The following is a 25,303-nucleotide window of genomic DNA, read 5'->3' on the forward strand; positions in this document are numbered from 1 at the left end:
ATGTGGTTTAGGAACAAGGGTTATTGTAGCCTCAAAAAATGAGTTAGGTAGTGTTCCATCTGATTCTATTTTGTGGAATAGTTTGGAGAGTATTGGTATTAGGTCGTCAATAAATGTCTGATAAAATTCTGCACTGAACCCTTCTGGACCTGGGCTTTTTTTGGTTGGGAAGCTTTTGATGACTGCTTCTATTTCTTTAGGTGTTATGGGATTATTTAGATGGTTTACCTGGTCCTGGTTTGACTTTAGTATCTGGTATCTGTCTAGGAATTCATCTATTTCTTCGAGATTTTCCAGCTTTGTTGAGTATAGGCTTTTATAGTAGGATCTGATGATTTCTTGAATTTCCTCAGTTTCAGTTATTATGTCTCCACTTTCATTTCTGATTTTGTTAATTTGGATACTCTCTTTGCCCTCTAGTTAGTCTGGCTAAGGGTTTATCAATCTTGTTAATCTTCTCAAAGAACCAGCTCTGGTTTTGCATATATATCTATATATATCTATCTATCTATATCTATATCTATATCTATATCTATATATATATATATATATATATATACACACACTTTAAATACATTAGCACACTGTTTTCTGATCTCTAGGTTTAGCTGAGCTAATTGTAGCTAAGCCTTTTAGAGATCAGGTCCACACAATATGCAGTTTAATCCTGCCACTGCAGGCCTTTCTTTTTGTTCTTATCTGCTGATACCCTGTCTCGGTATGGATCTCTTTAGAATTATCTCAGCATGGAATTTTTTCTTTCTTGTGTTTTCCTTCAAACTCAAGAAGCTTTTCAATAATTATGTGTTTGTTTTCTCTGCTGAAATTTTCATAATGAACAAAGTGATCTATTTGGTGAGAAGAAAAGAATAATACAGGAAAATATGTCTTTTTGGTGATATTTTAAAAGATTTCTTTTCAGGCTTGATAAGTTTAAGTCACAGATTATTTTTCTTTTGTCTAAGTCAATGCCAAATCTAGTGCATTTTTAAATTCCAGAACTAAATGGCAGATCCAGAATATTTATATTTTTGTTCTCATAATGATACTCTCATTTTGTCCACCAGTATTTTTCTAATATCCTTTTGTTCTTTCTCTGTGTGTTCTTCCAATTTTTAGATGGTTATTTTAACATCTGTCTTGTATGTATGCTATCTGTCTTTAAGGACAGTTTGAGATTGGTTTGTTGTCACTCTGAAGAGACCATCCTTTCCTGTTATAACTTCAGAACAATGTAAAATACTCCCAATACTTCCAAACACTTGCACAGTATTTAAAAACAACTGCAGGGGTTGGGATTAGCTTAGTAGTAGAGCACTTGCTTAGCATGTCATGTGCACAGTCTTGCCATGCTAAGAACTGGGAAATAAAATGATCATACATTGTAATGGAAATTATAGTACATGTCTCTAGATGAACGATAAAAGGCTTTCTGTTGAAAATTTATCATTTACAAAAGCAGCTATTTCTCCAAATCTTTGCAGACTTACGTGGAACATATGTCCGGATATGTTTAAAATGTCCCCGTATGTATGACTATTTTTAAATGTCTTAGTTTCCAACCATTTTAGAGCAGCTTCTTCTAAAGGATGTAACTAAGCTATTCTCCATCTCCTATTTCACCCTAAGTATCCAATGTTGTTAAGTCCACAGTGGCTTCCATGTACAACTGGACGAACTGCTGTCCTTCACAGCTTCTGCCAGCCTTCTACCAATTCTCCAAGAAGCCCAGACAGGTTGGAAGGTAAGAGTTGTGGACTGTCCTTTACAGCCTCACGAGGGGACCAAGATTTTTCCTTTCTTTGTTGCACTGAATTATGTATGCAGGGAGGGAAGAGGGAAGAGATTAGCAAGGATGAGTACAAACATAAAATTTCCAGTGTATCCTTTGTTGGGGAGTTCACTGTTGCTTGAGACGGTTGGCTTCACTGACACAACAGAGAGGAGCACGTATCGGTACCGTCTGTGTTCACAATTCCTATAGCATCATTCTTTGCTGCTGAGTTTCTAATATATATCTCAACATTTTGATTTGGTTAAACTACATTGGCTGCATGTTTCTTATTTGAGGGCTTTTATCTTTTAGATACATAGAACATGCCTTTGTGATTTCAATTAAAATGCATGGTCATTTTTTAAATGTCCTGTGTGTGAAAATATTGAGTATTTTGTTACTAAGTTATAGCATTAAGCTGGAATTCTTATCATCTGTCCCTTCTTATACCTGGCTGTTGTATGTGGAAAGATTATCACGAGTTCCTAACAGGAGTGTCCCTGCCCAGGGCTCTCTCTGCCCCACCTCTTCCTTTGCTTCTTTTCTCCACTGTTCTCCTCCCTCTTCTCTGTCTCTTTTCTTTTCTCTATATTGTTCTCCTCTGTCCTCCTGCCTTTTCTAGTTTTTCTTCTTTTTTCTAGACTCTTCCATGTTCTTGCCATTGTATTTTCTTTCTCTGTTCTCCTTTCTTCTCTGCCCTTTCTTCTCCATAGGACTCTGGGCTTGGATGTGAAGCAACTGTTACACCGTTCTGATGCATCAGAAGGTATTCTTTGCTTTACAATGTTTTGGTTAAATTCTATTAAGAATTTACCTAACACTAATATTGCCATTCTTCATTAAGTTTGATTACCATCTTTCTAGTAGTATCTTACATATTTTTAAATCATGTATATATGTGTATTTTCTGTGTATGAATCTGCATGTGTGAATCTGTGCACAGAAGTGCAATGACTCAGAGGCAAGATACATTGGAGGTTGTGAGCTGCCCAATATGAGTTCTGGGAAGAGAATCTGGGTCTTAATCAGGAAGCCATCCTCTGTGGGCCCTCACATTTCATAACTTTTATTTCCAGTCTTCTGCATCTCTCTTATTTTACAAGTTTCATGATAACTGTATGTCTGAATCTAACTTTTCCTTTTTATCACTGTTTCACTGTTTCTTCTTAAAGAGTTCTAACCTATTCAGAGATGCACACGCACACTCACATGTATACACACTCACAGAGATATACACACACATGTGAAATAAAATAGTGAAACCACAGAGTAGTGGCTCTCAACCTTCCTAACACTGTGCCTCATTGTGGTGCCCCCAATCAAAATTTATTTTTGTTGTCACTTTATAATTTACTACTCTTATAAATCAGAACATAAAAATGTGTTTTTCCAATGATCTTAGGTAAACCGTGAAAGACCCACATGTTGAAAGCCACTGCTGAAGAGTTGTCCTCCACTTACAGAAGCAGGATGTATGGAGGCAGAACTAGCCACTGTGTATTCAAAGGGACCAAGTGACCACTGTGCCTCAGTTTTACAGGTTTTGCTCCTTAATGTTTTCTAGCATTTAAAAATAGCATTGTTACAAATTTTTAGACTTGATCAGGATATTGTTTCCTGAAAGGAAACGAAACTTCTAATAGTTCTTCTTCCAGCACAATCCTGATACTTCGCCAGAATTATGTTGAGCTCCAATTCTTAACTATTGATATTTTTATATCACCCTTCAGTGTTTGGGAGAATTTTTCCTAATTAATTGCAGGAAGCCTCTTAGTGACACTGTCAATAATTTTAGCTCTGACTATACACATAAGACCCTTCTCTGATCATCTGGTGGCTTGAACACTGTGCTCAGGCCACGGCAGTACATTCCTGAGTTCTCTGGTGTCAGAGACCTACATGCTAATGTGTCAGTTAGTCACTGATCACAACTACAAGTCAAGGAAGTTTTCTTTCTCATGGGGTCCTAACTGCAGTCAGAGATGAGAAGTATGACCTGCAGAAATGAGTCTGATTCCCATCTATTGCTAAGTTGACTGAGAGGGTGTTATTTTTATAAATCCTCTTATTTCTCACTCTGGGGTTTTTCAGTCCTCTTTATTTTCAGAATTGAAAATATAACAAAGATAAAGATTCCATCTCCCAAAATAATTTGCCATTATTTTTACTGACTATTGGGCAGCTCTTCAAAATTAACCACGTTCTTCAGATATATTGTTAATTTCCTCCCCTGTCCTTCAGGCTGCTATTTTTATTTCTGAACAAACAGTTAAATTTTTGGGGAAGTCCTTTCTCTTTATTCATATCCTACATCTATCTGATTTCACTTTGTTTTACATATGCAACCTTTTTACCATATTGCTCCCTACTTTATTATTCAGACATGCTAATGAGTTTTATCTCAGCAAAGGCTTTAATTTCTGAGATTTTTTTTTTTACTAACTATACATACTTTTTTTTTTTTTACTATATTATACTTGTCTTTTCCTCATTTTAGTCCTTTCAATACTTGCTTTTCCTCATGGCTCATTTTATTCTACTATTTTTGTGAAAATGTCTCATAATTCTTACTTTCTCTCTTGTAATTAAAATCAAAACGCACATGGGTTACATGAGAAAGATGGTCTGGATTCCAATGCAGGCCACAGATTATTCAACTACTTCCCGTACTGTGGTCTATGAAGATCTAGAATTATTTGAATGGCTCCACTGAGTCTAATACACGAGGAATTTTTCTAGTCTCAGTGTCCTACTTAACTCATGAGATGGTTGAGGAACATACTCTAGACAAACCGTGTGCACGCATGGAGTACAGAGAAGAATCTACAGTGGTCTCCCACTACTCTTGAGTTTCCCAGGACTAGCACCCTCATCTCCCCACACCCCACAGTTTTCAATGCATGTCAGCAACTGCCAACTGTCAGTTTCTATTCTGTTCTGCAAACTCTGACTTTGGCTTTTCTCTGGTGAGTCTCTCAGGAGTTTCTTAAAATTTCTGAATTACTAGTAACAAACTGTTCTGCTTTATTTGTTATTATGGTTTTATGTCACAATTGGTAGGACGTGGATATAGGAAGCACGTGGCTACTAAGAAGTTTAGGGTCACTTTTAATATAAATTCTTAATAGTACCCAACTTTTCTAAATAGTCCTATAAGCAGTCTATAACATTCAAAGCTGGGTTTTAGATGATAAGAATTCACAGGTCATTTACATTTTGTCAGTATCATACCTGTCAACAGCTTGAAGATCATTAGCTGGATTCCAAGTTGGATCAAATAATATAACAACGTTGGCACCAACAAAATTGAGACCTAGTCCACCAGCCCTGGAAAGAAAACAGCATAAACTGTTGTGAGGGATGGTGCTACACACGGTAATCTCAGCACCCAGGAGGCAGTAGCAGGAGTCAAAGTTCCAGGCCAGTTTAGGCTCTATGGTAAGACCCTATCTCAAACCAAGCCACCATTCACAACAGAACAAACCACTGTGCTACAACACAATGATACCCACTTTCTGCAGTCAACAATACTACATTGCCATCTTTTATATAAAAGTGGGCGATTCAAACAGAAATACGCTTATATACCTATGGCATATTCTTTTTCTACAATTCAAGAAAACCCTTAAACAAATTGGCCATTTGAATCTATATAAATATGTTGATATGCTAGTTTTTAGATTTTTATATACTCAAATACTATTTCTATGAGATTTTCAAATACAATCAAAATAATTTTAGTATCGCCTGAAACAAATAGAAGTTATAAAATATTTGTCTACTAAAGCTGGTCCCAAAGAAATGTAGAACTCCATCATGGACTGATGTGTGTGCATTACACTCACATGAGTACCAGGACTGATGTGTGTGCATCCCACTTACACAAGTACCAAGACTGACGTGCTTGTATCTCTCTCTCTTCTCTCTCTCTCTCTCTCTCTCTCTCTCTCTCTCACACACACAGAAGTATATCTTGTGTAACAGTGGTTATGGCCTTTTCATGTTGTGAATTTTTTAGTTTTACATTGCCTTTTTAACAGTTAATTTACAGTAGTGATAAAATTGTATGTGAATTAAAAGGAACATTATACTGTATATGTGTACATATACATACATATATGTACATACATACATACATAAGCAGAATACTACTCAGTGCTAAAGAAAAGTGAAATTTAGGGATTTGCATGAAAATGCACTTATGCCATTAAAAAAAGATCACATAATTGCAGAAAGGAAAAAATGTTCTCTCTCTCACACATGGAATCCAGCCAAAGATATACGTAAACAAATGTAAAACATGAAGAAAAAAACAAGAAAGGCTAAAGATACAGAGACGGGGAAGGACAGTGAGGTGATGGGTAGGAGTCATGAGAGATGATGTAAAGACAGTTATTCTTTTAGTTCTAAGCCTGCCGCGAACATTCGGGTTTTGGTGGTGGCTTAGTACATAAAGTATATTCAATAATGAAGTGTAAAATGTAAAAGTAAAACTCCATAGCTTCTGTTCTAACTGTCTAGCAGTTCACTAAATTTTAGACTTTGGGTCTGGCTAATTCTGATGTATGGCATTAAATAAAAGGAACAGCAAAACTGAACCCGAGGAAAAGAGGTTTTCTTGTTTCCCTAACTTTATCTCTAAGCCTTTCGTTCACCAGCTTCCCACTCTGTCAGGAATATCATCCTACACTCAGGCTATTCGACACTGACACTCAAGACAAAAATCGGCAATAATTCTTTCCTTAAAACATGCGCCAAATGGAAAGAAATTCACACTGACTATGCATCCTCTTCACAGAAGGAGTCATGCTAGACATTTTCATGTCTTTAATCCTTAAGACACATCTGGCATTTTTTTCCCTGACACAGGATTTCCCTGTGAAGATCTGTTGACTTGAAACTCACTATGTGGACCAGATCGGCCTGGGTCTGCCTCCCAAGTGCTGGGATTAAGGCTGTGCATCAATAGGCCTGGCTTTCCTCAAGGTGAGTTTCAGAACCAAACACTTTCCAGGTAGGAACAAAGGATCTTCTTAAATAGTCTGAGTATATTCAAATTGAAGCATTCTCTTAAATTTTAGTGCTCAAAAGGAATTGAATTCTATCTTTTTAGAATTAATTTCCAAAGATGATAGCAAAGAAGATTTCAGAGAGTTTTAAACAAACTCTTAAAGCAGAAAGGTGAGACAGAGAAAAAGTTTTGGAAAAGATAACAATAAAATCCTAGTATGGTAAAGTCAGAATAAACATGAGAGAAATTCAGATGCGCAGAAGTATAAGTTACAGGAGCACCTGTCTAATAACCTTCCAACTGTTCCAGGTAGGCTCTTGATGGAGAAAGCAGACACGGATACATCTTAGACACCACAGTGAGCTTCAAAAAGTCCTCTCCTAATTAGGTCCTAATTGGGGGGACCATCTTCTAATGAACTGAAAGTAGCCGGCTAAAGCAGAGGCAAAGAGGAAAGAAGAAATTCTTTAATCTAGATCTCTGATGAGATGATTCCTGATATAAAACAATTTAAAGCCTACTTGTAAGTCACATGGCTAATGACAAGGACTTATTTAAAAGCAATACTTGTTTATTTTAGGCCAAAGACTAGTTTTTGAGACAGAAATCTAATGACCAAGCATATCGTCTGTCTAAGAAAGTCTTTCACACTCTACTTTTGTACCAAGTGAATACATCAATTTTAATTACACTTAATGTCATACAAAAAAAATCTTTAACAAATCGCATTTTATTATAATATTAAGTATTATAATGAGTCAAATTAAGTATCTGCTTTAACAGCTCATCCAAAAAACCCCCGAATGGGTAGAAAGGACAATATCATAAGGATACTAACTTTCCTCAAAGTCACTTATAAACTCAATGATTTTAAGTTAAAACAAAAACAAATAAGCAAACAAACAACAACAACAAAAAAAACCCAACAACAACAGAAACCCTAGACCCAGGTGGGAGAGATGATGTAACTGCAGTCAGTACTCATCTATGAACTTCCTAAACATAATTCCAAGGAAAATGACAGATAAGTTTTCTTTAAACATGTTTCAAGTGCATTTATGGAAATCTAGGAGCTAGGGTGCTAATATTTAGGAAAAAGATAACTCAGAGAAAAATGAGATTAGAAAGCACAAAAATTTTTGGTTAAAAATATGATTGCTTCAAATAAAATAAAGATTTAGAAAATGACACTCACGGACTACAGAATAAGGTGTAAAAAATGTGAAATATCTGACTTAAAGAATTAATGTATGAGGTTTTACTGCAAAACTGAGAAAGCAAGAAGACAGCAAGCTCAATGTCAGCTGTGATGAGCGCATCATCTAAAACTGTGATTTTTAACCTGTGGGTTGTGACCACAGATATCAGATATCCTGTGCATCAAATATTTACATTACAATTTATAATAATAGCAAAATTACAGCTATGAAGTAACAAAAATAATATTATGGTTGAGGTTCGCCACAACATAGGAACTGTAGCAATAGGTCACAGCATTAGGAAGGTTGAGAGCCATTGGTCTAAAACAAAACAGCAGCTAAAGAAAGTGGAAGGTAAGGGGAATAAGACCCATAAAACAGATCAAGAGAGAATTATCTGGGTCAAATCCCAAAGCAACTACAAAGAAAGTAGAAGGAAAGGAAGCACTCAAAATAAGTATAAAAACATTTCCCCAAATGGAGATGACATGCTTCCAGGCTGTGGTATAAGAAATAAGTACCACCCAAGGTAAGACTCAAACACCACTGTTAAGCTTTAGTAGATTGCAGAGGAAGAAAAATTCTTGAGACCCAAAGGGGACTAAGTACTAAGCAACACTAAATACTAGACAATACTGCTGAAAGGCCTTCAAAGGCCTGAAAGGAAATTATTTCCAATCTACATTTCTAGAGTTTGCCAAAGTATGAATTCAAAAGGGAAGGCGAATAAATGACATTTTCTGAATTCAGGGGTACAGACAGTTATTTTCTGCACACTTTGACTTACAAAGTTCTTTGAGAAAACTTTCTAAGACTACAGTGGAGTAAATTCAGACTAAGGATGGTACAGGATACGGGTAAAGGATCCGATGCAATAATCTAGTAAAGAAGGCTGAAAACGACCATGTTACCAGCCTGGAAAATAATTAGCTTAGTCAAAAACAATGAGATCAAAGGATGGTAGCAAAAATATCTTGAGAATACAGTGAACTCAAAAGAAGAGAAAATGCAAAGGGGAAAGTTGATAGAGGGGAAAAATGGGCCAAAGGTTCCTGATTGAGATATAAACTGAATTCAACTGTGCAAACATGAAACAATGGACCAAGTATCAGAACAGAGAGCTAGCTGTTTGGCTATGGTTGGACTATATCCCTTGAACTGGCTAAAAAGTAACAGAGAATCTAGCTTAGTTCTATTTAATCCTACATTAAACAATGTTCAGAAAATCACAATTCAAGTGCCAGATTCTACTTTTCAAATTTTTAGTGCTAACCTAGTTACTACTAATCTAGTTAACACTTCAGGACTTAAAAACAATAATAGCCTCCAACAAAGTAAAAGACCCTAGTTAGCAGATACAGACAGAAGACAAAGGCCAAAGACACAGTCGGTATGGCTCTTTAAGTAATGGCTTATACTAAGAATTACTTGGTGAACTCAGTCACACAGAAAACTTGCCTTTTGTCTTGGTCAAGACAGTTAAAAGGCACAGGGAAACCACATTGAGTGGAGAACCATTGCTCTCCGAAGCTTTCCACCAGGAAAACAAAATAAAAACTATAAAGTGTAGGAAAAAAACATGTACCAAAAACAAGAACCTGAGGAAATAACCAGATGCTCTGCATCCCCAAGAACAAATGGAATGTAGTGAGTTACTTCTAATAAAAAGGCTTTAGGGGCTGGGCATGGTAGTGTATGCTTTTAAAGAAAACTAGAAACAGCAAGATGGCTCAGCAGGTAAAGGCACTTGCCACATAAGCCTTAGAACCTGAATTTGATGCCCTAATCCTGTGGTTCTCAACCTGTGGTTTGAGACCCTTTGAAAGTCAAATGATCCTTTCACAGGAGTCACTTAATACCAATGGAAAAGACAGACATTTACATTACAGTTCATAACAGCACCAAAATTACAGTTATAAAGTAGCAAGAAAAATCATTTTATGGTTGGGATCACTATAATATGAGAAACTGTATTAAAGGGTTGCAGCATTAGGAAGGTTAAGAATCACTGCCCTAATCTCACATAAAAGTAGGAGGGAACTAATTCTATAAAGGTGTTCTTTTACCTCCACATATGTACCATGGCATAAGCCTTCCCTAACAACAATAACACACACACACACACACACACACACACACACACACACACACACACATACACCTACATAATTTCAAGAAAATTTAAATGTGACTAAAATTACTAAAGAGGTGAAAGACTAGAAATTACAGAAACCAACATGTAAATAAAATGATAAGGTGGGTTTGTAAAGATCTAACAGGATTTTTAAAAAGGAAAGATTTTCTTCCAATGTAGGAACGTGTTGACACATAGTACTTCTTCAGACACAGTTGACACATCAGAAGTTAATCAGGCTTACTATAGAGACCAACCAAAGACCGTCATGCGTATATCACTCAGTGCTTTGTACGTAAGAACTCGGTGAGGACAGGCTGGATTTCATCCTCAGCAATGAGTTCAAAGCTTCTCTCCTTTACTCAATAAAACAGCCCGTGGCAGTCACGCCATAGCAGCTTCACTCCCCATCCCTGCACTTAGTTTGAGTTCTACTTTTGCACTTTGCAGTTTATTTCTAAAGTCCTCTGGTTCTCTGTTTGAAAACAGTGATAGCAAATCTATAAATTTTCACACACAATGTCAGAAATATTTATTATGACCCAGATGCCTTCTGCAGGCATTTCTACTGACTGAAATCTTTCTCGAATGAATGCATTTTTTTAAGCCATTTCATTAGAGATTCATTAAGTAGGTGCTGGAATAAATCTATTCTTTGTAAAATCCAGCAGCAGCTCCAGTTGGGACAAGGCAGAGAAGGCAGCAGTGGTGAGCTCTGAGTAAGAAACCCATCTGTTCTGTTGGTAGGACACTCATACTACAGAGGGATTCCTGGGAGTCAACATTCCTGATTTTATTCTTATCTTTTAAGCTTGTCTTTACAAAGGGAATGCCAGAATGATAAGGAAATAAGAGCCTGCTATTCTGCTTATAGACGGTGTTTTTTACCATTTCTTTAAAATCAAATGAAACAAAGCAACATTAGCCTATTCGTTGAAAATTAATCCTAATATAGTTTAGAAAACAGCCAGATGGAAATCAAGCTATCATGTCTTATTTTATTTTCTTACATTGTGGAGACAAGACAAATGTTCACGTCTTGTGAACTGTTAAACTCTTTCACAACCTTGAGCCTTTCCTCCGACTTGGTGCTTCCATCGAGTCTCCGGTAATCGAGGCCTGCCGCCATACAGTACTGCTGCAGCACATCCAGCAGCTGCAGAAAGGAAGGCAGGGAGGCAAAGTTTCTGTCACAAGTTCTGTCCAATCACTGAGGCGATGGCTAGTTTCTTTCTTCTACTTAATAGGAGATAAATATGAAGTCCTGGGTGTCACACTGTGGGAGACTGATTCCCTGATATGTACCAGGCCTAGGCTCTATTTCCAGTACCAAAAAAACCCTTTTTCTCACTGTTAACCCATGCATTTCTTCCTTCTGTTATTGTAAAACAGGAATTCTTTTCTTTTTAGCAAGTGTTTCTTTAAAAACAACAACAAACTGAAACCAAATAAAAAGAAAATCATTGGTCAAATAACCTATTTAAACCATTTTTATGTAATTTTCTAAACTCTAAAACTCCTAAATATCTCAAAAGAAAATACAGCTTTACCTCTCAGTTTCACAGGATGATGGCACCCCTTTCTAATTTCACACATAACTAAGTGTGCTGGAAAGGTGTGAGTTACTGTGTGGATGAGGTGGAGACAGTAATCTGCTACTTCCCTGTGCTTAGGGCCTAGGCACCCAGGCCAACCAAGCAAGAACACTGTGGGAACTCACCCTGGTAGAAAAGGAGAAGAGAAGAACCTTATCTCTGCTTTTCCTAAAATGATTCAGAAGCTGCTCGAGGACCTGGGAAGGAACACAGGGTATCAGTGAACTGGTGCCAACTACAAAATTAAACATTCAGAAAGCACTGAAGACTTCTTGAAAGTGTTCTATTCAACATTAACCACAGTCATCTCTGCTAACTCCCTTTATAGATTCAAAATTACCAAGTACACTATTTATCACACCAAATACTATTCATCACCTTGTTGTCAGTAAGGAGGTAAAGCTCCCAAAGCCTGTTTCATCTCATCTGGTTTTATTAAAAGGAACATTTCAGATGATGTTTAATTTAATTTTCAGAATACACTTTTATACCCACAGTATGTTAAGACTAAATTAGCAAAAACTTACCTTTAGCAAGTTAATGGCTTTCTGGACAGACAACATGCAATGCTCACAGTTGCATCTGTGCAGGTTGAGGCCTGATGCTCCCCTCTGAGATACCCATCCCTTCTCACTCTCTCCTCTTTGTTTACTTACAGCCAGCCCTGACTTTCAGATATGATTTTTGACCTCAGACTGCTAATGATATGCCCTAATTCTTTAGAGAGGAAGCAAGTCCAAAGACTGCACAGCAGAAGCTGCTGTTTTTAGCAGACATTCCTACACTGGGAAGACGAAACACCATGAAAAGACAATCCACAGAGGGAAGAGGAATTTTCTGTATCAAGTTTTACTAAACTTGGTATAAAAACAAAATATACTCAATACAACAATCTCTTAATAGTTTATTTAGTAAAAACTTCTTTCTAAATCTACCTTCAATCTTTGAGAAAAAACATGCTTTGGAAGTTTTTTAAAAATCTACTCATATGGCGAGTAAAAATGTTATAATTTAAGGAAATATTTTAATATCTGGACATATATAAATTTTTATTTGCATTTAGTTTTATTTTTAAGTGAAATAACTGATTTTATGCAGCATGTGCATTTTAATTTTATATTATATAAGACTAATGCTTTTAAATGATAGACATAATTTTTTAGGTTTTCAGAACTGAGTACAATTACAGAAATCTTCTACATACCACCCCTCACCTCTCTTTTTGCAGTACTGGGCATTAATTCATAGCCTCGTTCATGCGAGACAAACACTATTTCTGAGCTATCTATCCATACATTGCCTCCTATTAGCATTTATATAAAGCTAATGTCATTAAAATATGATTGTCATTATTATTTATGAGGTATCTATGCAACTGATTAAGAACACTGACCTGCCATTGTTAACGGGAGTCCCGTTTGTGTTTGAGTTCACTCGTTTTGTTTATAGTTCTGAATTCTGATGAATGTATCATGATGTTTTCACATTACACCATAAAAAATAGTGTTACTGCTTAAAAATCTCTGATGTTCTGCCTAGGTACCTTTCTTCTCCCAGAACCCCTGATCTGTCTTTGAGTTTTTTCCTTTTCCAGAGGGTCACACAGATGGGATCACACAGCCACACAATATGTATCTTTTCCAGGCTAGTTTCTTTAATTTAGCAATACACACTTAATAGTTCTCCAAGTGTTTGAATTTTTTGCTTTTGTTTTGAGAGAAGGTCTCACTGTGTAGCCTTGACTGGCCTGTAACTTGCTATGTAGACCTTGCTGCCTTTTCACTGAACGAGATCAACAAGCCTCTGTCTCCAGAGTGAATTTAAAAGCACGCACCACCACTTCTTACTCTTTTTGTACCACAGTTTATCCATTTGCCCCATGAAAGATATCTTGATTGCTTCTAAACTTTGAAAATTATGAATAAATGTATGTGGGGCTCTTATGTGGGCATAAGTTTAGTAAAATTCACTAAACTTATCTCTTAGATAAATAAATAATGTGACTTAATGGATAACATGGTAAGAATATTTCATTTTCATATTTTAAATGTGGAACACATTTTAGAAATGATGTAACTGACATTACTGAGGTGAAAACTCTGACAAAAGCCACCACAGGACTCTCCAGAGGGACCAACTCACTGTGCAGCTTCACCTGTGCTGGAAGAAGGTCAGCAGCACCTGTGCTTGTGGGTGCTTAACAGTGGGCAGCATCTCCCCTTGCCCCTCCTTGCCATCCGCACTTCTCTTTGTAGTGAGTTGTCTGTTCAGATCCTTTCCCCGTTTTTAAGCTAGACTGTCTCCTTTCTACTACCGAGTTTAAAGTATACTCTGTATACTTTAGATACCAATTCTTCACTATTTTGCGAAGATATTCTGGTCTGTGTCTGTCTTTTTAATCCCTTGGAAGATGCTAATGTGTTAAACCAGCAATAAGCTAAACAGAAATCTAATTTTGTCATTGGCTATGGCTTCAGATCTGTTATAATTTGGGGTATTTAAAAGTAAAAGAAAAAAGAAGTAGTTAGAGGAGAATTTTTTTCTCATTGTAGGTCTTCCTTAAGCTAATTTAAAGAAAAAATTCACTAAATCAAAAATCATACAAAGCAATTCAAAACTGACAATACATCAATGTGTGTTGTAACTTTAATAATACAGATTTTACTTGTCCTCCATAGCATATGTCAATCTATCTATGAATTTGAGAGTATTCACAGCAAAGAACTTTTGAAAATAACTTTCTCAAATTAGTCAGAAATGCTTATGCTCCCACAGCAGTTAGCTGCGTTCCCTAGTCTTTCTTACTCTCTTTGTAAGTGGATTTGTGATCCTGGTGTCACCTAATTAATAAAATATCCTCAGCTAAATGGGTGCAGCTTGTGGTTATTCCATTGCCAGGCAAGTGAGGTAAGTAAGCAACTGACATCAAGCCAGGTCACTACTGTAGCTCTAAGGCCGTGACAGCTAGACTAGCTTTGTGTGTCCAGACTAGCTTTGTGTGTCAAAGCCTCTGCAGTTGAAGGCTGAGCTACAAGAGAAGCAGAACCTTTACACATCGAATTCACAAGAGATACACAAATCAAGGACTTGAAGATCTTAACCACACAGGCAATAAGTCTATGTAAAGCCTATAGGCTGTATATCACTAAATCAGTAAATATCACAGATAATAACAATAACTAAGTGTGTAAAAATAGTCTTATGATACATATCCCCAGCTATTACTGTCATGATCTGTTTGACTGTCAATCAGTTAGAACTTGCAAATCAGTATTTTCCATAGAAACCAAAATGTCTACTCAGCTTCCAACAACTAAAATCAGAATAGAAATGAAATATAATCATTATCTTAACTATACAGTATAATTTCTAAAAATAAAACTTTAAATGAACCTGGACTTTATATGTTGAAATTTTATAAAAAGTAAATTATTTTAATTACTAGGAATAAATCATGATATTCTTATGAATATAAACTAACTGATTCACTGTTTGGGTGGCTGTCCTGGTTCGCTGGCATGCTTGCTGTATCCCTGCATAAATCTGATCTTTTGTGCAGCATCCCTGTCTGTACACTGAAGGAAGAGTTCATACCTTCATTTTCCCACTATATTTAGGGTCAGAAAGTGTTTCAAAGGCTGCATCTTTGCTTTTCTGCACAAAATCTGGGAATCTGGAAAATACCCGATCACATATCCTCTTGATAAGTGTTTCCTTAAGAGAAGGAAGAAAATATTTCAATACATATTTAAACCTGAAAAAAAAAACTTTATAAAAATTTTTATTTCTGAAAAACAGAAATGTAATCTGCCTTCTTTAAGTGAAATTAACAATTCAGAAAATTCTTAAGCTGTATGTTAAACATGTATGGTACTGATGAATTCTTGATACTATCTATAGATTAAGATACTATATCATTACTTCCTTAAGATTTCCAAAACAAGGAAAAAAACATTCCTTAGAGAATAAATAATACTATCCAAGACTACTGTACTAGACTCTTAACAATTTTCAAGATGAGTTTAAACACACAGCTACATCACAAGCAAGTACTATTAAATGAAGGTGAGACCTGTGCTCTAGAGTGAGACACAATTACAGGTACCAGAGCAAATGCCTATTCAAGACTCAACACGGAGAGGACTGATCTTTGGCAGTTTAGAAAATGGATTAAAAACATATAAATTAAAACATAGTATTAGCAGAATGGAATTGATTTATCAGATATCCAAGTAATTACACCAGAACATATAAGAACAGTACATAAACACTATTAGACACATAAACATATAAACATATGAACATATAAGAACAGTACATAAACACTATTAGACACATAAACAGCTACTACTTTAAGCTCAAGCTTTTCCTGCTTGATTAAAAATGTAAGTGCACATGTTTCTTGATACATAAGTTTTACTAAAACATTATTAGCACTGATGTTGAAAATGAACTCAGTACCTTGCACATGCACAAGGCTATGCCATTCAACTACTAAATTACAAAATAAGCAAGTCAGATTCCTCTTCAACCTTACCTAAAACACTTAAAAGAGTATTTAGCTACAGGAAGATAAACTGGAAAAAAGCTGTGTCTGAAGAGACTGACTGACTGACTGATTAGAGCTGAAACACTGCAGAGAGATTGGAATATTACACATTCAGAGGTTAATTATCTTATGTTGGTTGGGTGGAGTTTCAGCCCCACATCCCTAACAGCCATTCCTTGCCCACCTCTGTGTCAGAACTAGCATCCTGTGACTAACAGAATAATCCTTTGGAATTCTAGTTTCTACCATTCCAAAAGCTAAGACTATTATCAGACAGCATCCTAGAACTATAGAAAAGCTTCCCCCATCTTGTTGTACCCATCTCTCTGATGTACCCACGAATATATTTTTAAAACACCTTTATTTCTGACTTTCTTCAATAAACTAGAAAACTTCATAAAACCATTTCCATGTTAAAATAGAAATTTGGTATAATCTAATTCTCTGTTCCCAGGCTCTATCACTAAATGGCTCCAGAATAAAGTATCTCTTACTCTCTTTTAGATGAGAAGAACTATGATTTTTGTGTCAACAATAGTGTACAGTAACTGTTTTATAACAACAGTATCACAAGACATATAAAGTCAAACCTGGTGTTTGGAGGTGCTAGCAGCCTGCAGCAGTGCAACATGGTTAGCTACTTTCTGAAGCACAGTCAGGTAACTGAGGCACAAGGTTCTTACGGTGTCACCCTGTGAGTTGGTCTGTAACAGAACAGACAAAAAACACAACAAGAAAAGCATTAAAAACAGGGCTATATGACCAGTTACAAAATGCACCACTTAGTACTCATTGTCTAATTATCTGAGACGGTAAAGGCCAAGTACTCAGAGGATACCATGAATCGCTGACCTAAAATCACTCTTGGTGATGCAGTGACCATATGTAGTGATGTTTATTTAATAAATTTAATAACATGCTGACACATGTGACAGAAAGGGGCCACTAAGGGGTACTAGGAACAACACTAGAATCACAGTGCTCTAAAGAAAACTTTACATCCTAGCAGAAATGAACATATTCTAGAGACATTTGTTTCTCAATCTATCAGACTATTGAAACTACAGAGCCCAAGAAAATGGGAATTTCCCCAGGAATCTCACACTGAGAGGATGAAAAAAGCCACAGCCAGAAAGGGAACTCCTAGAAGAGAGACTGCACTCAGTTCTAACAACCTGTCAAACCACCTCACAGACTGAAGCCCAGGCACTGATGAATCAGTAGTGGGCAGGACCTCGCTTTGACTGACACTGCTTAGACATACAAGTCCTCTGCCCTCTATTTAAACTTTGGACAGGAGTTTGCTGGACCAATGTAACTGAAATGACTAAATCTCCTTTTTATGCTTTCCACTTTTAATTTTTTTTTTAATGTATTACGGATGAGTGGCCAGATCCGACTTGTGGAACAAGTTGTGGCCCTTAAATATGATAACGAAACTAACCATGTATGGAAATGACTGAAAAGAGCAAAACCACTTAGGTGACATAAAAAGCAATCTAGATAAATGCATAGGGTCCCTGTAATCATCACAGATTTATGACAGATGAGGTTAAAGAAGAGCAAGAAATATAAAGAGCAGACAGATAGAAAACCAAGTGACTCTTTGTCTCTAAAAGAGCATTTTATTTTACTAACCCAAATCTCTATGAAATGGACACTGTGGCTAAGAGTCATGTCTTCCCAGCAAAAGTAGTGATGGGAAATTTGTGAAAAGAAAAAAAAATTAAGATGAAAGCATTCTACTAATACAAAGTAAGAAGATACCAATTTGAAGTATAGTTTCTAAACTACACTTTATAGCTATTTGAAAATTGTATTTTGTATGTGGTAATTTAAAATTGTAAAGCATTTCTAATAAGTTGTGTTTATGTGTGAGTGAGTGATGCAGGCATGCGTGTACCATGGCATGCATCTGAAGTCAGAGGATAACCTTTCCTCTTTAAAGATTGATTATTTATTTGTTTGTTTGTTTATATAAGTACACTGTCACTGTCTTCAGACACACCAGAAGAAGGCATCAGATCTCATTACAGATGGTTGTGAGCCACCATGTGGTTGCTGGGAATTGAACTTAGGACCTCTGGAAGAACAGTCAGTGCTCTTAACCACTGAGCCATTTCTCCAGCCCCAGAAGGTAACTTTTAAGAGCCAGATTCTGCCTTCCACCGGTTTTGAAGCAGGTTCTTTTATGGGATCACAAGCTCCCAGGATTCTCCATCAGCCCCCAAACTGTTCAAAGGAATGGTAGGACGACAGAACGCGTTAATGCCTGCAACCCGAGTGAGTGGGTTCTGGGGATCAGAACTAAGCTGTCAGGCTTGGCCCCTTGATAACATTTTAAAAACATCACTTCTAAAGTTAAAGATGTGAAGAAAAGTGGTATTGCAGACACAAGAGTGAACAGTAGAGATGAATGGAAATGCCTGCCTTGTAACAGCACTTTCTGCGCTTCTGGCCACTGCCACAGGTACAAGGCTGAGAGGATGTGAGGATCAGAGCCACATCTTCTGTTTCTAACACTGTTTGGTACACAGCTTTCTGGAAGTCTGTCAAAGAACAATACACCATCTGTGCACAAAGGAAAGGACAGTCATTAGGGTTCCTGTAGTGGTGAGAGAAATCATCACAATGGATTTGATGAGGGGACAGTGCCATCACCTACACTAATACCTCTGTCTATGTCTGCCTGGCAGTTACTCCACCTCCTCAACCCACTTGATATTGTGCAGACTACCACCGCACCTTTAAACAAAACTTTTCATTTGTTCTTGTTTTCACTTAAAAGAAAAAAATTACATGAAAAACAAATACTGTGACTTATACAGCCTCAGTGTGTCGTGGGTCTCCCTGGGTGTCTGTATCAGTTTATCATGCAAACAAATCACGATAAGGTAAAACAAAAGATTTAGAACATTAGTATAAATTACAAATGCTACTGAAATATTGAAAAACTGACAAAAACACTAAAAACTTCATGTTACTTTAGTAGCTTGTTCTGAGTATCTCGCTATACATTCCTAAAATTAGTGAGGAACGTAATTAAATATATGTAAAAGCAAACATAATTTGCTATTGTACGTCCAAATTCAAGTACAAAATAGTATAACAATGCCACCAAATTATAAGGAACACAGTTTCCCTCTTACTTCTGGCAGCACTAGAAATTAATAAAATTCCTCTATACATGCACGTTACCAGTGTCAAAATCAAATGTATCCATAACAAGCCATAGAAGTGTGAACAATAAGGAATAGTCATCAATTTTTCAGTATTTATATAACTACAATGGGAGAGTATTTTAAAAAGTATACATTCAGCAAAGGAATATCTTTTAAAAAACAATGCTATAAACATGTCTACAGAATATAATTTCTCTTTGCTGCTCAGTCTTGGATATTAAAGTATTCAAGAATAGCAGGAGAACATAGAAGGTGACAGTCAGTGACTAAATGTACAGTATATTTATGCTAATATTCAACACTAACAGTTATTAAGTGTTCCTTACATGTTATGCATTTCAGAACAACCATGTGAAGCCTACCTGACACCACTGGTTCCACTAAACAATCAACACTGGTCTCAGTGGGCTGATCAACCCAGGAAACCTTTAACTGGGAGAGCCAGAGCCCAAGTTCTAAATCCTAGACAACAACTTTCTTAAAATAATAACAATATTACTTTCTTATAGATAAAAAATTAGGTCAGTAGCATACCTACAATCAGCATTTCCCATAAAGCCAAAAGGAAAAGCTCTTAACCACTTTAGCCCTGTAACTAGGATTAAGATGCCAGAGCACACTGAGTAGTACTATGTGTATGAAGGAAAAACTCATTACAAAGGGAAGCTCTACCTACTTATTTAAGGAAGAAATGAACCAAAAGCCACAATAGGACATGAGAACTTGATCTGGTTTTCTTTTCTGAGAAAGGGTTTCATTGTGTACATTTGGCTGACCTGGAAGACCAGGCTGTCGTGAACTCAGAGATCTGCCTGCCTCTGCCTTTTGATGCTGTGATTAAAAGTGCAAGCCACAACACCTGGCTTAAGATGTGTGTTAGACACATTCTCTCATGGCTTGGATCCAAAAGCCTACCCCACCTAGGTCCACAAAATCCAGCTCAATGGCCTTTGGATCCACTGGGAGGTGGTGGAGCCTTTACAAGGAAATGAGGTCACTGAGACTTTCCCTGAAGGGGACACTGGGTTCCTGGCCCCTTCCTGTATCATTTTTTCTCCCCAATATGGTGAGGTAAGTGCTTGTTCTACCATGTTTTCCTAGGGATTACAGGTCCAAGGGACCACAGACTGAAACCTATGAAACCAAGGTAAACCTTTCCTCTTTGTATAGTGATTTATCTCCAGAGCATGTCATAGCAACAGAAAGCTAGCAAACTCATGTACTAGTTACAAGCCTATTAGCTATCAGGTTGGTAAAATTAGGAAAGAAATAACACTGGTACAATCCATATTTCCTGAAATCTCACACATAACAAATTAATTCTGCAGAAGTAACCCTAAAAAGGAATGCAATGCTTTTCAGGGAAAAAGTGTGACAAGGAATTAATATACACAGATACAGTTCTCACCCGGTCTTCTTTCTTAGGCAGCTGACCCTTGATAAGAGTCTTGGTACGCCTGAGAAACCAGCCAGACATCTTTTTTGCAAGCCTGTGCATGGCTTTTCGGCCAGTAGCAAGCTCTCTTTTTGTTGCTGTGTGTCTCTGGCCATGTTCCACTGGGTCAGAAAACTGCTTCTTGAAGTGAATCCTGCTACCTAAAAGTCCTGGCACAGCCCTTCACGAAGGCAGCAAAAGAAAAGTTAACAAAGTTTATTAATTTATCTAAAAAGAAAAGCATTCAATTCTATTACTTTTAAGGGATATATTCAGTGGCTTACTTAATAACAACAAAAACAAGTCCCAGGAAAACAGCATTCCTTCTTTATGACTATTTATAACTGAAGATGATGGACTGGTAATTCAGCATTTATTTACTTTGGGGGTCAACAATAACACACTAAGACTTTCACAGGACTTCGAACACTGGAACCTGCCTGGGAATGGGTATTTCTGTAAACAGTTAAGTGACCACTTTTCTGGGGAAGGGGCTGTGATTTAAAGAACCAGCAGTCAGAAAACGAGGGCAGCATTCAGCTGAATGCTAGCCTGGAAATGTCCATGCACCTCACTCACCAGTCCATGACACACCACAGCTCCTTCATGTTGTTCTGAAGGATAGTACCAGTGAGGCCAATGCGGACCTTACACTTCACAGCCTTCATAACTTCTGTAACTCGAGCTTTGGGATTCTTGATTCTATGTGCTTCATCTACAATAATAGCTGACCATTCCAAACTACAAGAGAAAGGGGAATGGGTGGGAGGAAGAAACAGAACATTTCCTTACCTTAGACATTTACACAACATTTTTTTTTTTAAATCCCTAACACCTTCATCCTTTGATGGTCCTACTGAGTTCTCATCAGACTAGGTGACTGTATGTCACAGAACACCACAGATAAATATAAAAACCATGAGAAATGAGAAAAGATGTGACTTTGTAAGTCCCGATAAATTGTATATGATAGATACTATAACTGCTTTAGAGAAGCTTGATAATTATGGAAAAAATGTAAGCTTCATTAAATGACAATTCCTCCTTTAAGTAACAAACCAGAAAGACACAAAGAAAGAAACTTTATGTTAAATCTGAATGAAAAGCATCAGTACAGACCTCAGTACTTTTTGAAACTTGTAATAAACACAGTTTGCAAAAAAGGTCAGTAGTAGAATAGGCAATTGGGTGTAAAATAATTAAATACATATCTAGGACCTAAAGAGAAAAAATCAGATACCTACCATACATGAATGAACTTAAGATATATTATAAATCTAAATATTAAAAAAGTCAAACTTTCAGATTCTAGTCAGACATAAACTTCTCACAAGTTTTTGTGATAAATTGGATGTTGTCAAAGTCACAAACTTCTGCCCTTCTGAAGATACCATTTAGAAAATGAAAAATATAGCCTGAGAGAAAACATCTGCAAATTATAATTGGATAAAACATCTGTTATGGACTATATGCTACTACAGCACAACATCCTAACTTAAGATGGGCAAGTTACTTCTACTGACTGAAAACACACACACTGCAGTTAAGCATGTCTATAGTTCAGGCAGAAAAGGACAAACTACCGTCATTGCAGACTTACTCATTGGTTTAACTCCTCATTCTACCACAATCAGACATTCATTCAAATTTGCTTTAAGTTAAAATTGTATCTAATTCCTAACCAGTGAGACTCTTCTTTATAGAGGAATACCATTACTAAGATAAAGAGAATGGTGAACTACAGAAGCAGATTATGCTATAGGACCCAATAAGATAAACGGACTCAAGTAAGGATAAATTTTAGATGCCAACACATAAATGTGTTATTAATTTTCTATTGTTAAGCATAGACCGTATTTTGAAGATACTGTATGGATGCTTCCCTTCTTACCCTATAGGTAAATTTAGTGTATTAACAATGAACAACATGGCACTCCCCAAAGTGACAAATGTGAAGTTCACACAATACTCATAAAGCATCCTTGCCAACAATGTCAACCTGCATGCAACAAAGGTTTTAGGCTAGGCTGAGTTTATTGAAATATAAATAATAAATGGGATCACTCTATATCCTCAGAGTATAAAAGACTCATAACTAAAGTTACCACCCAAACCTTTATTGAATCCTGCTTTATAGATATTAGCTATTAATAATATCTCAGGAACAATTAAAGAAAATTTTATTTGCTTTCTGTTTGTCTTCCTTTGTGAATGTATATATGTATATACATATGCATGTATGTATGCACGCTTGTATGCATGTACATATATACCTACCTATATGGGTACACATGTGTGCACATGCCATGTGAAAGACAGAGGTCAACTTTAGGTATTACTCCTTAGATGCTGTCCACCTTGTTTTTTTTTTTTTTTTTTTTTTTTTTTTTTTTTTTGAGACAGGCTCTCTCCCTGGTCTGGAGTTGGCCAATTAGGTAAAATTAGCTAGCCAGGGAGCTCCAGGGATCTATCTGTCTCAACCCTACAGATGTGTGCCACAATTTTCAGTGGGCTCTAGGGAATCAAAGTCAGGTCCTCATGCTTCATAACAAGCACTTTACCAAGTCACCCATCCATATGACAAGAATAACAAGTATAAAGAACACTAAGTTAGATAGATAACAAAATTAAAGTACGGGCTCAAGCTGCCATGCTATGTGAGACTTACTGAAGTGATTCACTAGTGTACTCAATGTGTATATTCATGTGCGTTTAATATGTGAATACACATGCATGCTTATATACACACATGAATACACAGATATTCACAGAAAGATCTGTGGGCTCTAAATGTTAGGTAGATAAATACTCATACACCTTTGTCCAACTTTTCTACAGATCCCTTAATTTAAAGGTACAAAAAGATAGAACCTCTCAAGGACACAGAAAGGAAGAAATGGAAAGAGGACAGACAAGATGACTTAGAGAAACAGAAAACACTCTGTAGGCAGCAGCAGTCAACAAGCACTCTGACTGACACACATTTGCAGTTCTTAAGAGAACTGCAGGTGGTGATACTGGATGACTCAGGAAACTGGAGTCACACAAATACCCAACCACTTGTTCAAGAAGTTCAAAAACAGTGATTCTTACTCTCCGATGCATACATAAAAATTATTCTCATGTAAGAAAATAAAAGGCAAAGCAGAGAAAAATCTTAATTTTACCCAAGTAAAAGACAGCTGATATACAAAAATCTTTAAAAATTGTAGCAAAATTATGTTGTTAGAGTTGTGGGCATAAAAGTCAGACATGATGATATACACTTCTAATCCCAGGACTCAGAAAGTAGAGGCAGAAGTGTCAAAAATTTAAGGCTAGCCTGAGGTACACTGAAAAGTCTGGCTAGCCTGGGTTATATGAACTATCTGAAAACCAAACCAAACTGAACAAAGTCGGGGAGTGGGGAGCATGGACAAAGGAGAGACAGACAGACAGACAGCCTGACTGAGTAGTGTCTGTAAGAGCTCAAGAAACAGGTTAGGAGGAGTGCACAAAAAAATGCAGTCTTGTTTGGCTTTTTAGATATATTAAATCTATCAACACTTCAGAGAATATAATGAATATAATAGTAATAGTATACCATGCATTTATCTACTTTGTGGATTGTTCACTATAAATACACAGAGTGGCACACACACAAAATAGAATCACTCAGATCAAATAGACATTTAAAGTATATTACAACAAAGATATCTGAACTACTAACAGGTAACTACAAAAAAGGAATGTCCTCATTCCTCTACTTTTATAAATATATAGTTTACTGTTACTTAATTTTTGGAATTTTTAATACTTGTGTCACATAAAATAACCACTTACACATTACTTTAGCAAATATATGTTAAAATGCAGTAAGGATTGAAGCATGTAAGTTAAATATAAAATCTATGTCAAGGAATACATTCTAAAAGGATAAACAATTAAAATGTGTCTATAAAGAGAATTTATTACATTTATCTAATTGAATAACATCTTTTCAGGTAACATGCTGCTTTAAACACTGAGGTCTGGAGTTAAGTTGGTAATCAATGTTAAAATCTCATGTCCATTACTGATTTGACTGTGTAAGTTTGAACAAATTAGTTAATAATCTCTTTATGACCAAGATTATTGTCTTTTTCCAGAATCCATAAAACAGTAAAATACAAACTTAGCATGGGGTAAAAATCACAACCAAAGCCTATCTAGGAAAATCTAAGTTTACCCACACTAAATTAAATATGAGTGGTCTAAATTCCTACCTCACAAATGCAAAGACTATCTATTAGAATGGACATTAAAAAAAATCTCACAGTTCACTAAATTCTACTTGTAAAGAAAGTCACTATATATAAAAATATATAGAAAATATTGCAATAAAGGGATGAAAATCTATGCTGTGCAGTAGGCATAAAAGGACTGTTGGCAGTTATATTAGTATT

At 36.4% G+C, this 25,303-nt stretch overlaps 1 protein-coding gene across 3 annotated transcripts in view; it reads right to left on the reverse strand.

Annotated features, from left to right (window-relative positions):
• ERCC6L2 (ERCC excision repair 6 like 2) overlaps positions 1-25,303 on the reverse strand; it is a gene marked incomplete at both ends in the record, with an annotated part of 83,694 nt that overhangs the window by 40,944 nt on the left and 17,447 nt on the right. For 2 of the 3 annotated variants that reach the window (XM_080926993.1, XM_080926994.1), the window contains 8 exons: positions 5,006-5,101; positions 11,129-11,274; positions 11,839-11,910; positions 15,308-15,427; positions 16,853-16,966; positions 18,693-18,833; positions 20,853-21,060; positions 21,459-21,620. In XM_080926993.1, the coding sequence (XP_080783119.1) occupies positions 5,006-5,101; positions 11,129-11,274; positions 11,839-11,910; positions 15,308-15,427; positions 16,853-16,966; positions 18,693-18,833; positions 20,853-21,060; positions 21,459-21,620 (1,059 nt within the window). Of the gene's footprint in view, positions 1-5,005; positions 5,102-11,124; positions 11,275-11,838; positions 11,911-15,307; positions 15,428-16,852; positions 16,967-18,692; positions 18,834-20,852; positions 21,061-21,458; positions 21,621-25,303 lie in introns of those variants that run through there. The other variant, XM_080926995.1, reaches the window with a different exon arrangement.

This window comes from Micromys minutus (assembly GCF_963924665.1).
Source record: "Micromys minutus genome assembly, chromosome: 1".
NCBI lineage: Eukaryota > Metazoa > Chordata > Mammalia > Rodentia > Muridae > Micromys > Micromys minutus.